The 13,839-nt window shown below is 45.7% G+C and overlaps 1 protein-coding gene across 1 annotated transcript; it reads right to left on the bottom strand.

Moving 5' to 3' along the window:
* Window positions 1-9,172: 9,172 nt before the first annotated feature.
* Window positions 9,173-12,909, bottom strand: LOC147887812 (uncharacterized). Its single transcript, XM_087393783.1, has 3 exons — window positions 11,849-12,909; window positions 11,036-11,721; window positions 9,173-10,194 (listed from the first exon to the last, which is right to left on the bottom strand). Exons 1-3 carry the CDS (start codon window positions 12,907-12,909, stop codon window positions 9,173-9,175), a joined length of 2,769 nt encoding a protein of 922 aa, XP_087249909.1.
* Between the last annotated feature and the right edge of the window lie 930 nt (window positions 12,910-13,839).

The following is a 13,839-nucleotide window of genomic DNA, read 5'->3' as shown; positions in this document are numbered from 1 at the left end:
TTGGAGCAGCAAGAAACAGCCAACAGTTGCCTTGTCGAGCATAGAGGCTGAGTATAGGGGTGCAGCAATGGCTGCATGTGAGGTAGCTTTGTTGCATAAGCTACTTTATGATATGCATCAGTCTACAGATGGGCCAGTTGTCATTTATTGTGACAACATGAGCAATATACACTTGGCAAATAACCCAGTCTTTCATGCTAGAACAAAGCACATTGAGGTGCATTATCACTATGTGCAGGAGAAGGTTTTACTAAGTCTTATTGATCTAGTTTATGTCAGCACAGAGGATCAGGTAGCTAACATATTCACGAAAGCATTGGGTGCAGAGAAGCTGCGCAAGTTCAGAGACCTGCTTGGTGTGCAGGAATTGGGATTGAGCTCGAGGGGGAGTGTTGAGATATCGAGCTCCACTCGCGATATGCCAGGGTGACTGTTGTGCATTTATGTCACCGACTTGTTAGTTGCAGACGTGGTTGGTACACCACCCACGAATAATAGCTGGATGACAGCTATCCTTATCTACTCTAGTTTGTGGCTCAGTTAGTACGCCACCTTAGTTAGTTGAGTTTGGTTTGAGACCCACATATAGGGTTCTTCTATTTCTTTGTACTAGAGTTCTTTTGGCTTTCACAACTAAGAAGAGGAAAACTGTTTTCAGCCTCCACCTTTGTGTGTATTCCCCCATTGTGCATGTGAGAAAGCTGCAAGTGAGACTCCTTCCCTCTCTCCGACTATCTTCACAATTTGTTTTGTCAGTCTTCTAATGTTTGTTGAATTGTTGCAGGAGGCGTTTGAGCTTGATGAATTCTCATCTTGACGGGGTAATGTTTGTAGTGCATTTGGGCGAGATCATTCTTTGGCCCATTACCTCGGCCAAGTTGCAGAGCAACTCATGGTCTTCCACATCAAATTTTCTCCTCAAGGGCTTGCGGAGCTGATGAAGTGCAAGACATTGTGGCATGCTATCGGATACTCTAACATTACTTGGAATGCTGACAAAGTGATTTTGGTACACTGCTTGGCTACTGCTATTAATGCTTTTGGATTGAACATTCAAGGCAGGGCATTGACGACAACATAGATTATGTCTTTGGTAGGAGGATGTTAGTGCTATTGTGGCTAGGTTTATATCTAGGAGCCCACTAGGGGATTCAAAGACCCCTATTCTCAATGTACTCGAACTAGCCAAGAAGAAATATAGCCTATGAGGCCTCTTGTAAATATAAACATATATTTGAATGGATACATGACTTTAATGACTACATGTCTTTATTATTTGTTTCATGGGGAGGGGAAGGCTGAGGGGAAGGTTGAGGGAAAGGTTGAGGAGAAGGGTGAGGGGAAGGGTGAGGCTGAGGGGAAGGGTGAGGGGAAGGATCATGCTCTTGGGACTTGGGAGTGGGCTCACAAGACTGGGGAGTGGGCTCATAGGACTTGGGAAAGGGCTCATGAGACTGCATAGGAGAAGGCTCACGAGAGTTGAGGGAGGGCTCATGAGAGTCTAGGGAGGGCTCAGAGAGTTGGGGGAGGGCTCACAAGAGTTTGATGAGGTGCCACCGGGGACCCGGATGGGTTTGTGTGCATAGATGCCATGGAGGTGGGGGAGCTAGAGGAGAAAGGGTGGAGGCGGCATCCTGTGAGTCTAGCAGTGTTCTTCACTTGTGCCATTGAATAATGAGACTTATGCTTTTTAAAAAACGTTTTATATAGGCCCATCATCTTTTGACACCCCTTTTAAGTATGTTTAGGGTTTCATCATACCCCTCGCCTCTGCCCTAACCCCTCCCACCCCCCCCACCCTCGTCGCCCTCCCCCCATTGCTCTCTCCCCTACTTGCCCTGCCCACACCCATCCCCCCCCATACCCCCCATCCTGCCCCTCCCCCCACCCTTGCTACCACTCCACCCCCCCTTGCCCTCATGCCCCTCCCTTCTCTTCCCCCTCCTTCACCCTGTCCCCACCTTCCCCAACCTTATTACCTCACACAAACCTTGGACTCTAAGAGTGAGTACACAAATTGTGGTCAAAATAAGCAAGATATTCATTTCATAACTGTATACAATTACACCATAGCTTCTATTGCTAGTTGGACCCATCTGCTCCCTTCTCTCACTCTAGCTTGCAACGTGCGACTCCTCGACTCCCTATGGATTCTTTCCAAGCACTATGCCTTCTATTCTTTAATACAATTTGAATTGCTTTTGCAAGTTCTGATGCCTTTGCCTTTTCAGACTTCAAAGTCCTTCCTAGTAAACATCTAAAAAACCAGTCGAACATCTCATGCAATGCATTGGTACGAGTGACACCACCACCACCATGCCTTGAGTTCTTGAAGTAGGGTACCTTGGCTCTATAGTGCAACTTCTCCATGCCTTATGTATTCCAAATGGATAAAGGGCCCCAATTTTGTACAAACCATGGTCCGTGTGCATAGAGAATATGTTGCAAACCTGATGAGCATCATTTTAGCAACAAAAACTTTTTATAAAGCCAGTGCTAAATATTACGATGGTGCCAAGATTACCATGTAATGCGTAATGTGTGACTCCCTTTATGCTTTCCCCATTAATTGCATAAACTCTCTCATAGTCATCCTGCACCTTTCATAATACATCTCATCGATTTGAACCTGGCGAAGCAATTTTATCAATGCATCTATCTTTGTCCATACTTTAGCTCTCAACGTTGCTACTTGAGGATGAGAAGCCTTATTGGTCGTGCATTCACACAATGCTTTCCAGTATTCCCAACCCCAAACTGCTTTGAGACAATGTATGTTTGTGTTTGTCAAGATTGTGGTTCGATAGGAATCTCCTTGCCTTCCTTCCACCCATGGACACTTTTGCAGGAAGATTCCATGTTGCCCCAGACATTTTCTTATCCTCCTTAAGTTTGACATGTCCTCCATGGAATCCCATCTCTGACAACAACTTCTCGGCTTCTACAATGCATTGTATGGATACTTCTTGCGGAAGTAAGTTTTAAGCATAAACAAGATGCAAATACAACTTATCAAGTACGCGCAGTTCTGCATGTAAAGTACATATGTGTACTCTCTCTAGTGGGATGGGCAAGACGGGATCCCACTTTGGATCCTTCTTGTCGTGATTGGGAGCTTGCATTTGGCTGCAAGATAGAATGCCATTCTCCCATTATAAGCCAGACTTTTGCTTACGTTGAGAACACATGCAATAAAGGATGTGTTCATTACATTTGCCCCTGCATCACAACCATGCAAGCACTTGAGGGTTTTCAAATCACCAGAAAGATGCCATTCAACTCGAAATGTTCCATGGCCATCGATTGTCAATGTTTGCCCTTCCTCTTGTCTTCAGATTATCGATGGGATTCCTGTTCTATCTAGAACCCACTTCAATGTCTCATGGCACTCTTTCGGAGTCTCAAATGTTGCAAGCCACCATATATCTTTCTTTGATTGCACTGAGAAATCTTGCTCTACTTCCTCGTTCCCTTGAACAAAGGCTAAGGCTTTATTCATAATGCATATGCTCACTCTCTCTAACTTGTGTTCTTTCACCAATTGAGCTTCATGCATTTTGATGACAAATATGAGCTTTCCATTGCAATATGTACAACAAAAGAGAGAAATCGTTAGGATAAACATGATATAGGAAATGAACTAAGTAAAGTGCAATGCTATAATGGATTTCCTCTTACCATCTTCTCTCATGCCATAGAATTTGACCATTGCTTGTTGCAGTTTCCTAACATCTAAGTAGACATTGCTGAAAGCATTCATCTCAAAGGTTTGCAAGCCAGATTTCTTTTTACTCTTCCAAGTCATTGTGCCCCTTACGCAATGGTACCCTCCAAGCATTTCTCTTACACGTTGGTTTGTTTCTCGCCGTGCACGTCTCACAGACCAAGGTGTGGGTAGGGGCGCTGTAGACTTCTTATACTTTTTCAAAATAGCAGGCTTGAAAATTTTGAAAATAGATGTGTAAGCTTCATAACTTACACCGGCAGTATCACAAGCTGCAAGCATCTCCTTTGTATCCACAATATCCTTGAAATCCTTCATCACCTCTCCAGCAACTTGCACATGTAGGCGCTTTTGTCTTGGATCCCTTAGTATCCCACTGACATTGCTTGACTTCAATAAACTAGCTAGAGCATATAAACAGTCAATATCATCCCTGTCCATTCTTCCCATCACATCTTCCATGAAGTTCCTAAAGAAGAACACAAGAAAAACTTAGTCACAAACAATGTAGCACAAAAGAGTGTAATTTCATTGGAACATTTGATAACCAACTTTGTAGCCTGGACTCTCCTCTTTCTAGCACCACCAGTGGGTGCCAATGGGGTGCCAATGCATCCATGTTATGTAAGCACTACCACCAGTGGATGCCAATGCATCCATGTTATGTAACTACCTTCTTTTCCTATCCTTCAATCCCAAAGGTGTTTCTTTCATCTTTTGCACTCGTTCTTCTGCCTTTTCTCATTCCTTCTCTATGGCTCATTGAACTTGATCATATATAGATCTTTCCAAGCCTTTTTTCGTTTTAGCTAGCTTATAGAGTGACTCTTCTAATTTATGTCACTCCAAGTCCAATGCATTTCGCTCCAAGTCCAATGCTTTGGCTTTATCATGAAGATCCTAGATCTTCCTTTGAAGATCCTGCATAGAGTTATGCATTTCAGCAATGGTGCTATTTCCTAAATGTGCTAGCATCTTTGCTTGGGATCTGTGCATCTCACTCGCTTGCATAGCCATTGACTGAGCATTGTTTAACTAATTGCAATAACCAAGCAACCCCGCATGTCCATTTCCAACAAACTGAACTAGCTCATGCATTGTATGGAAAAGAGAGCTCTTTTGGTTGGCAAGATCTAAAGGATACAAGGATCCTTCTACCCAAAGGTCAAGATGCTTCTTTCCTTGTGAATGAAGATTGTGGATTTTGGAAGCTCCCCTCAATCCCCAACTACGTGTGCTTGCATATTCAGCCTCCAACTCTAAGTGAACCTGATACTTGTTGGAGATGTCCTCAAATGGTGCCATGGGTAAAGGAGTGTAGAGAAGGAGGGTGTGTGGAGAAGCAGGCTTGAAGGAGCAGCACGTAGGAAGAGGGAGGGCGAGGAGGAGGAGGGATGGGGGTAATATCGATCGTACACCGATTCTTGCTGATGAAGCTTATAGCGCCTCTGTGCCTTCGAATAAAGCCTATAAAACTCTTCTCTGGCATTATCGATTAGGGCATCTCAATCTAGCCACTATGTTGTACATGTCCAAACATCACCTTTCCTTGAATTACTACTTACCATCCTCTAGTCGTATTACCATTTGTGAGGGATGTATCTACAAGAAACTAGCCAAATTGCAATTTCCAAAGAGCACCCATAAATCCACAGAACCACTACAGTTAGTCCATACCAAACCTTGTGAACTCCCAACTAGTTCATTAACAAAAAATCGCTACATCATTACCTTCATTGACGATTATACGCGAATCGTTTCCTTTCTCAAAGATAAAACTTTTGCATCAGTTCTCAGACTATTCATGGCTTATCACCAACTAGTTGAGAAGCAACTACCGTTCAAACTAAAATCGCTATAGTCCGATAGCGTTGATGAGTACATCTCCTAACAATTTCGAGAGTAATGCCTTGAAACTCCCTTGATAGTGGGATACGGTAGCATTTGGCTGTCCCAAATATTCATGCACAGAATTGGATCGTTGAGCACAAAAATAGAACCCTCATGAATTTTGCATGAAGCATGCTAAAGGTATCGACTCTACCTCCACCCTTCTGGGAAGAAGCTATTACCATAGCATGTTACACAGGGTCTACTATCGTTCCGTCTGCTCCATACCGTATACACTGTGGTTCAGGTCCCCACCGAACTATAAATAGATGCGCACATTTGGATGCCCCGCTTAAGCCTTCATCCCAGCATCACATCGCAACAAGCTACATGATCGAGATATTAAAACTATCTTTGTTGGCTATGGAGACCCCATGCCGTTAAAGGATACACACTATATGATCCAGCCCGATGCCGGTTCATGTTCTCTCGTACCCTATATCTTTGATGAAGACTCACTCGTGTCTGCCCTTGCAAATCATAGCAATCCCATTATCCCTCCAAAGCCATCACCGAAACTTAACAGTCAAATGACATCTGACGATATCCATCCAGATACAAACCCCTCGACTTCCAAACGAGCCTCCAAAATGGCTCCATGGCAGGCTCCTCCTGATCCACCTCCACAAGCTCCTATGGTTGTGGCCATCCATGTGCCTCCTTTGCTGTCGAATCTTGCTTCTCCTCTTGCCTTTGTCGCGCCATAGGCTCTGCTGCCTCCACCGATTTTGTCGAGTACTCCTAATCCCTCCACACGGCCCACTCGACTGAACTATAACCCTCTACATGGCACTCCTGTTGCCCCAGTGCATGCAAGCCACATGGACGCTCTTATCCAGCCTCCTTAGAAGCCAAGTGGTCGATCCAGCCCGACTATCTGGTTTAAACGTGCTCACTCTTATCCATCTACAAGCATTTCATGTGTGGCCATAAATCCTAGTGGTCAACCAGACTCCACTAATCCTGAAACACCTCACCTGTCTTCACGAAGTCGCTCCATTGATGACCTCTACAACACGACTGAGCGACTAGATGCCTTGTCGGCTGAACACTGAGTTGTAACTGAATATGCGTACTCCACAATAACAGCCCAATCTCCAGTACCACCCAATCACGACCCGATTACGGTTGCTCATGCCTTGGCTGGCCTTGATTCCTCTCATTGGCTAGCCGCCATGCAATCCGAATATGAATCCCTATTGGCTAATAGAACATGGACACTTGTCCCACTACCCGCTAATAGACAAACCATCAGTTGCAAATGGTTACTCCGAATGAAACTCAATCCCAATGGCACAATTACGCGCTATAAAGCTTGATTAGTTGCCTGCGGGTTTAGCCAAGTCGAAGGTCTAGATTACCATGAAACATTTTCACCAGTGCTCCGCATGGCATCCTTTTGGATTCTGTTGGCCCTTGCTACACAACTAAATTTCGACATCCATCATCTTGATGTACAAATGGGCTTCCTCCATGGTGACTTCTTGCTTCAACATAGGTACTCTCGTCTCCATTCTGAACCTAACATTTATATGTCACTCTATGTTGATGACATACCACTCATTGCTTCATCCATCGCAATCCTAACTCAAGCAAAGAAAGAACTCGCCTCCGCCTTTGCAATCACAGACCTCGGATTGCTTACCTATTTCTTAGGTCTACAAGTCAAACGTGATTGCACACATGGCATAGTACACTTACATCAAACCAAATTTCTTCATGAAATTCTTCACGAGTTTGGTATGACCAATATTAAACCTTCCACTACCCTAATAACCGCCACAAGCAAACTATCACTCATCGATTCTCCACAAACCGATGGAGATAAACAATTCATGTCACAATTTCCCTATCGACAGTTGATTGGGAAACTCCGCTACCTTGTCATAGGTACTTGCCTTGATATATGTTACAGTATCAATTATCTCTCGCGTTTCATGCACAACCCTGGTTTCGAACATTGGAAAGTGCTTTTACGAGTAGTTCGCTACCTCAAGTTCACACGTAATCTTGGGCTTATGTACACTCGTCTCTCCACTCCAAGTCAAGTCACCTCACTTATTGGTTGGTCTGACTCAGATTTGGGGGGGGGGGGGGGATAGATACTCGTAGATCTAGTACTGGTTTCTCTTTTGTGCTTGCAGGTGCTTTAGTTACTTTGCAGTCAAAGAAACAGGTTGCCGTTACACTATCATCTGCAGAAGCCGAGTTTGTTGAAGTAGCATTGGATACTAAAGAAGGACTTTGGATACAAATACTGATTGAAGAATTAAAGATAATTCCGAAGATGCCTTTGAAGATCTACTGCTATAATCTCTCATGCATTTATCTGGAGAGCAATCCGAAACATTCGGAAAGACAAAGCATTTGGACCTCAAATATGGAGAGCAATCCGAAACATTCGGAAAGACAAAGCATTTGGACCTCAAATATCATTTCATACGAGAAATGGTTGAGGCACACAAGCTACCGTTGGAGCATACTCCAACAGAATTAATGTGGGCAGATTTTTTGACAAAGCTACTGCGCCCTACATTAAAACATGAATCGTGCTGTACAAATCTAGGATTAGATAGTTATAGTGTTAGCATTAAGTGGGTGCATAGAAATGCAATTAATAATGCTATCACTAATTTGGATAATTCAAAACATAATTGAAACACGAAGAGGCGTAGTTGATTGGACTACGGTGATTCGTGATACGTGATACAAACTGTGTAAACACCTATTTGTTTACCTATTCATCTAATATGACGTACCAAGATTCTATGTCTCTGTGTATCTCTGTGATTAGGATTCATAGGACCTCTAATTTCTACAATTGGTACTCCGATTACTTTGACACATACTTCACGAAGGGTGGAGAGATGACTAAACAGATGCAGTAGGAACCAAACATTGGTGGAGGCGATATACATAGCCAATAGTTCGTGACAGTTCGGGTGACTTCACAGGTTATTGTATAGCATGGGAGTTGCTATGTTCACTTGTGTTCTTCTGTGTTGTTTATAGGAACATACTAGAGAATTTCTAATCCAAATTAATTGCGACCTCGATTTGAGAAAGAAAAACGTATTGAGAACAGTACATGACATTTTGAGAAGTGAAACTGGCCGGACGCAATGGCAAAGAAAAATTAAATCCAATCCCGTGGTCCGCTAGTTCTAAAGCTTTTCCCCAGGACGGCTGATTGTCAATGAGCTAGTAAGGGAAAATAATTGAGCTTCGCCTTGGTTGCAATTGACGTTCAGTTCTCTTCGAAGTGAAGTAGAAGTAATGTGTTCGCCCGAGTAACGAATTGTTAGCATTCATTAGATGGGTCTAGCAAACACATTTGTGATGCCATTTGTGATACACATGTTGGAGTCCTGCTCCGGATCACCACTGCAACCGCTCCTTCAGCCCGCAACCGCCAATAATGCAGTTTCTCGAGCCTCTTGTGAGGTTACACGCTACAGCGATGATCAGATCAGCACGAAGTAGAAGATTTAAACCCACCATGCAGCGATTAAATAACGCTCCGCTGAGCTGTTCAGGAACTTTAGTCCAACGAATTGATCAGAAGCTCGAACATTTCAAGGGCATGCCTGTCAGGTGATCTACAGTGACTGTCTGATTCTGGTTGCAAGGTAGTACGTCTTGGCCCAAGCTTGCTCCCGCGGATTTCAGCCCCCAAAGAGTTGTTTGGTGATTGAAGAGATCGAGCACAGGCAACTTTTCTGCCGGTGGCAACCTTTGCTGTGGCAGCATGAGATAAAAGTCCTCCTGCAGCAACGGCACCTCAAAATCCTCCTTACGGTGCCTCACGATGTTGTCGGAAGCGTTGATATGAGCCCCTGGCTCCATGTGATTCGTGGAGAAGCTGGTCTGGTTGGGGAAATTGGGATACAGCGTCACGTAGCCTCGGAGATACATCATGTCGATGAAGAACTTTTTCCAGGAGGCCTGCCATCCATTGGTCCGGGAATGCGGGATCTGGACGGGGTTGCTCTTGGGATCCTTGGAGAAGCGTTGGCCCATATACATGAAGAACTCGCGCCAGTGCTTGGGGAAGAAGAGGGAGCCCCAGCTGCAAGGCAATTGGTGGAGATAAGGGGTGTTAAGGGGGTGGGAAGGGGAGAAGGCGGAGGTGGCGTTGAAGGAGGGGCGGTCTTTGAGGACTTCGATGATGCGAGGGGTGTAGAGGGCGACGGAGGAGAGGTGAGGCAACGAGGAGGAGGGATCGTAGTGGTAGAAGAGGACGGAGTATTTGAGCCAGAGGTAGAAGAATGGCGAGAGTTCGATATCATCTTCGAGGAGCAAGCCAAACGAGTCGTCGGAGGAAGGATACCAGCTCTCGCTTACGGCACGGATTAGGCCTCCTTTGATTATACGTCGACGCACGGAAATCTTTCCGTGAGGCCATGAGAAGGAGTTGACTGATCGAAGCGTTTCTACGTCCACTGCCCGATCCATGTTGAAGGAGAGGGGAATTTCGTCTCCGAGATAGTGCGCTGTAGCTAGCGATGAGAGGAGCCTTTGGAGCGAAGCCGCCCTGTTCTGCGTGATTATGTTGATCGATATCGACATTCTGTTCCAATCTGCATGCAGCAAGAAAGAATTCCGTTAGATCGACCGAAGTCCGTCGTGATGCGACATTCGCAATTCACGTATGATCTTATTTCGTTGCACACAGGATTGATCCGGCACTAGATTATTAACTCCTGCGTAATCAGGCGTCGTGAGCAAGGCTCGTTGACGTGCATAATTTCGTTGCACACAGAATTCCGGCATTCGATTACAAACTGCAGCATTAGGTGCCGATCTTTACAAGGGCATCAGATGCTTTGAGCAGGAAATTAATCCACGTCCAATTTGTTACGCCGTGCTTTGACATGCGCAATTTTCCTTACGTGAATCATGTAACACTCGATTTCGTTTGTCCGTCCTACGGCAATTCTCACGGTGAATCTTTACTATCGATTAGCTTACGAAGACGGAAACGTTATTTAAATTCTGCAAACTACTAGGTCCTTGGCAACGTAGTCTACACTAATTTCTGGCGTTCAGAAGTTGTGCCGGAATGCCGTGGGCATTTCTAAATGCACCGAGTTGGTCTCCAAACTTCAAATGATAAGATGCTACTCACACAAATTGTATAATTACAACGACCTCAATGAACTCCGGCACTCAGGCGTCAGAACGGTCCGATTTCAACGTAGAGACCGTCATTCGACGGAACGACGTAATGTTTTGACGTTCGTGCAATTCAGCTAAAAGCTCTCGATCACTATCTCGATGATCGCGGAGTTAAGCTAAAAACTCTCGATCACCATGAAAACTATCTTGATGTTCGCGGAGTTAAGCGAAGAACTCTGAATCACCATGCCATCACGTTTTTAATGATCGTAGACAACGTACGTCGTAGGGTGTCGAACTTACTCTTCAACGCTTGGCTGTGCACGTCCGCCATCCAGAGCATGTGCCTGATAACTGCTCGCGGCAGCTGCACAAGCGTAACGTTGCCTCGTCTTTCTTCCTGGCTAGACGTTGCTGCCAGCTCCAGCGCATTCCTCACGTAGCTTCTCAGTCCGGCCACCGTTAGGATAATTGCCGGCGAATGGATCGTAATGAGGCCCTTCATGCTCGCGTAGATCTCTTCAAATATCGATACCTCAGAGCTTTCCTCTGTGGATATCGATCCCACCTCGAGATCCAGAATGCTGAACCTCTTGTCATGGCACGTTGTTGCGGATTCCCAGCCGAGCTTCGAGGCCGCTACCTCGCAAGCGCAGTGCAGGCCCCCGCTCACCACCACCAAGGCCTTCTTGTCGGGCGTCGATCGGAACTTGTTCACCAGAGGAGCAAGGTCTACGACATCGGCGACGGAATGTGCGTAAAACAGAACATCGATCTGCTGGGGATTCATGCGTGCCCACTGCGTAACATATCCGCGGACGAGAGCTCTCCACCACTGTTCGTCTCGCAATTGCACAACATCCTTGTGTATGACGGTCGCTTCTGCAATGTAGGCGAGCCTGTGCTCGCTATCTCCCCAGGTAGACTTGTCGGAGGGATCGACCGGCAGGACGAAGGAGCTCGCGCCCCGGTATTTTTGAAGCTGATAGCTGTATCATACCAGGAAAATCTACAAGAATTCAGTAAACCAGACTGCACCATGATTGAGCTTCCATTTTCGCGAAAACTCTCTGATCCGCCTGCCATCAATACATCCCATATCCTCAGATTACATACCTCAAGTGCAGATCCTCGCCCGTTGAGAATGTGAACGGAGTCTCAATGAACAACGCCTTCACGAGCTTCGTTGACAAAAACCACGAGCTAGAGAGGAAATCCACCTGCAACATCTTTTCTACAACCAGGTTGTAAGCCGGATCCGGTATGTACAATCCCGCTTCTTTGGAATGGAATTTTCTGTAGCTCGGGAAACTGCCATCTTTCTGCTGGAATGGCAAAATCCGGCCTATGCAGCCCAACACTGCATTACCGTATTTCTCGGTTCCGGCAACGTGGGTTAAAATCTCCAGAGTCCTTGCACCTGGAATTATGTCATCATCTAGCACATAGATGTAATCGGCCCCTTCAGCTTGCAAGGCCATCTGAAATCGTCCATAAAACTTGAAATCATAGGAAGAACTGACGAAGCTGATCCGAGAGTCGTTGAAGGACTCCACGATTCGTCTGAATATCTGGTCTTTTACACGCCCAAAGGATGACACCCAGAGACTCTCGAATGGTAGTGTCTGTTGCAACAATGCCTCCATTTGAGCGCACAGCGTTTTCCTCCGGAAATGATTCAGAATGACGGTGACCCTGGGCGAGCGAGTTGTGTTCGTCCACGAGGAGGGAAGCGCCAGCAACTCCTGTATGGTCTCGCATTCTCTCCTCTGCTGTTGAAATTGCAAAACGTCAGCGAAAAGTTCCTTCTTTATGGCAAGCATTTGAGAATCCTCGGATTTCTTCTGGGGGAATTGAATATCCTCGTACTCGCAAATATCCGTGTGCTTCAACGTATAGGCGTCCCGTTGGTGCGCTTTAGACAGGAAATCTCTCCACTGCTCTGCAATATGCGAAGCCCAGGACCCATCCGGTTCTGAGACCAACGGAGGCGCTGTTGGAATCATGAAGTATAGCAAGAATGTGGCGTACAATGCAAAGCCGAACTGTATACAAGTAAGTCCGGCCACAAGTCGGGTGCTGATCTTCATGTTTTTTCGAGTTTTCACGTTGTGGTCGCCGATTGTACCTTCTATGTATTCGCCATTTTTGTGCAAGGGCGAAGTTGCAACGCCCATACTTTGGAGATGACCCTCGGACTCCGAACGTGTTCTCATATATATTGGCTCTGACGTCTGCATGCCAGGCAAGATACGCTAAACCTGTGCGCAAATTGCGGCTGCCGGAAGGGAATTAAGCTGATCAAGTAATAAAGATGTGTACTTTCATGAGCTGGTGAATCGCTGAATTTCAACAAATCGTAATCTTTTTACGAACGAGTTGTTGGGAAGTTGAGAGCCCTAAGTAGGAGGACGAAATCCAAATTAGACCTTGTTCCATTGTGCTCCCAAGTGGATAGAGCTGCCGAATTGTGCGGTGAGCATCACGAACGCATGAAGTATGAAGTGGGGGAGGAGTGGACCAGGCTGCGGAGGATGTCGTTGTGCTGGGCCAGGATGAGTCAACACTGTGTGGGGATGGACGTTGTGAAGTCGAAAGCGCTCACAATTACAAGGGGAAAACTGCGCAGAACGAAAGTCTGTGATCGAAAAGCAGGCATGGAGATATTCTGCAATGAGCTACACACGCAAGCGAGACGATAATCAAGAGTTGCAAAACAGATCTGATGGGGGTTCGAGGGGGTTGATGGAAGATTTGTGGATGAAGTGCAAAGATATTGGGAGGGAAGAAGAAGATGGAAGAACCGTTAGAGCAAGCGGTTACTGAAGCGAAGCTGGTGCATGGAGAGATGAGGAGGAGATGGGAAAGAGAGGAGATGATTTTCTTTGCGAGCAGAGGATTCGCAAGTTGCTGTTTGCACGTCGAAGTTGCATGCAGAAATGCAGGATTTTTGGGTTTAAAAGGTGCCTTTTTTGCTTCAAAGCCCAGCTGTGAATTGCTTGCACGACCTCACACGTGGCCCTTCACTTAGTGTTCGAGGTCCAAAGCTCATCCACCTAGGTAGTTTCCATCCACCACCCTTCGAGAAAGAAAGTTCGTTTCCTTTT

Source organism: Dipteris shenzhenensis, chromosome 22 (assembly GCF_047967505.1).
Source record: "Dipteris shenzhenensis isolate YYH24624 ecotype China chromosome 22, Dip_SZ_1.0, whole genome shotgun sequence".
In the NCBI taxonomy this organism is placed as follows: domain Eukaryota; kingdom Viridiplantae; phylum Streptophyta; class Polypodiopsida; order Gleicheniales; family Dipteridaceae; genus Dipteris; species Dipteris shenzhenensis.
This window is presented reverse-complemented; position numbering and strand designations above follow the sequence as displayed.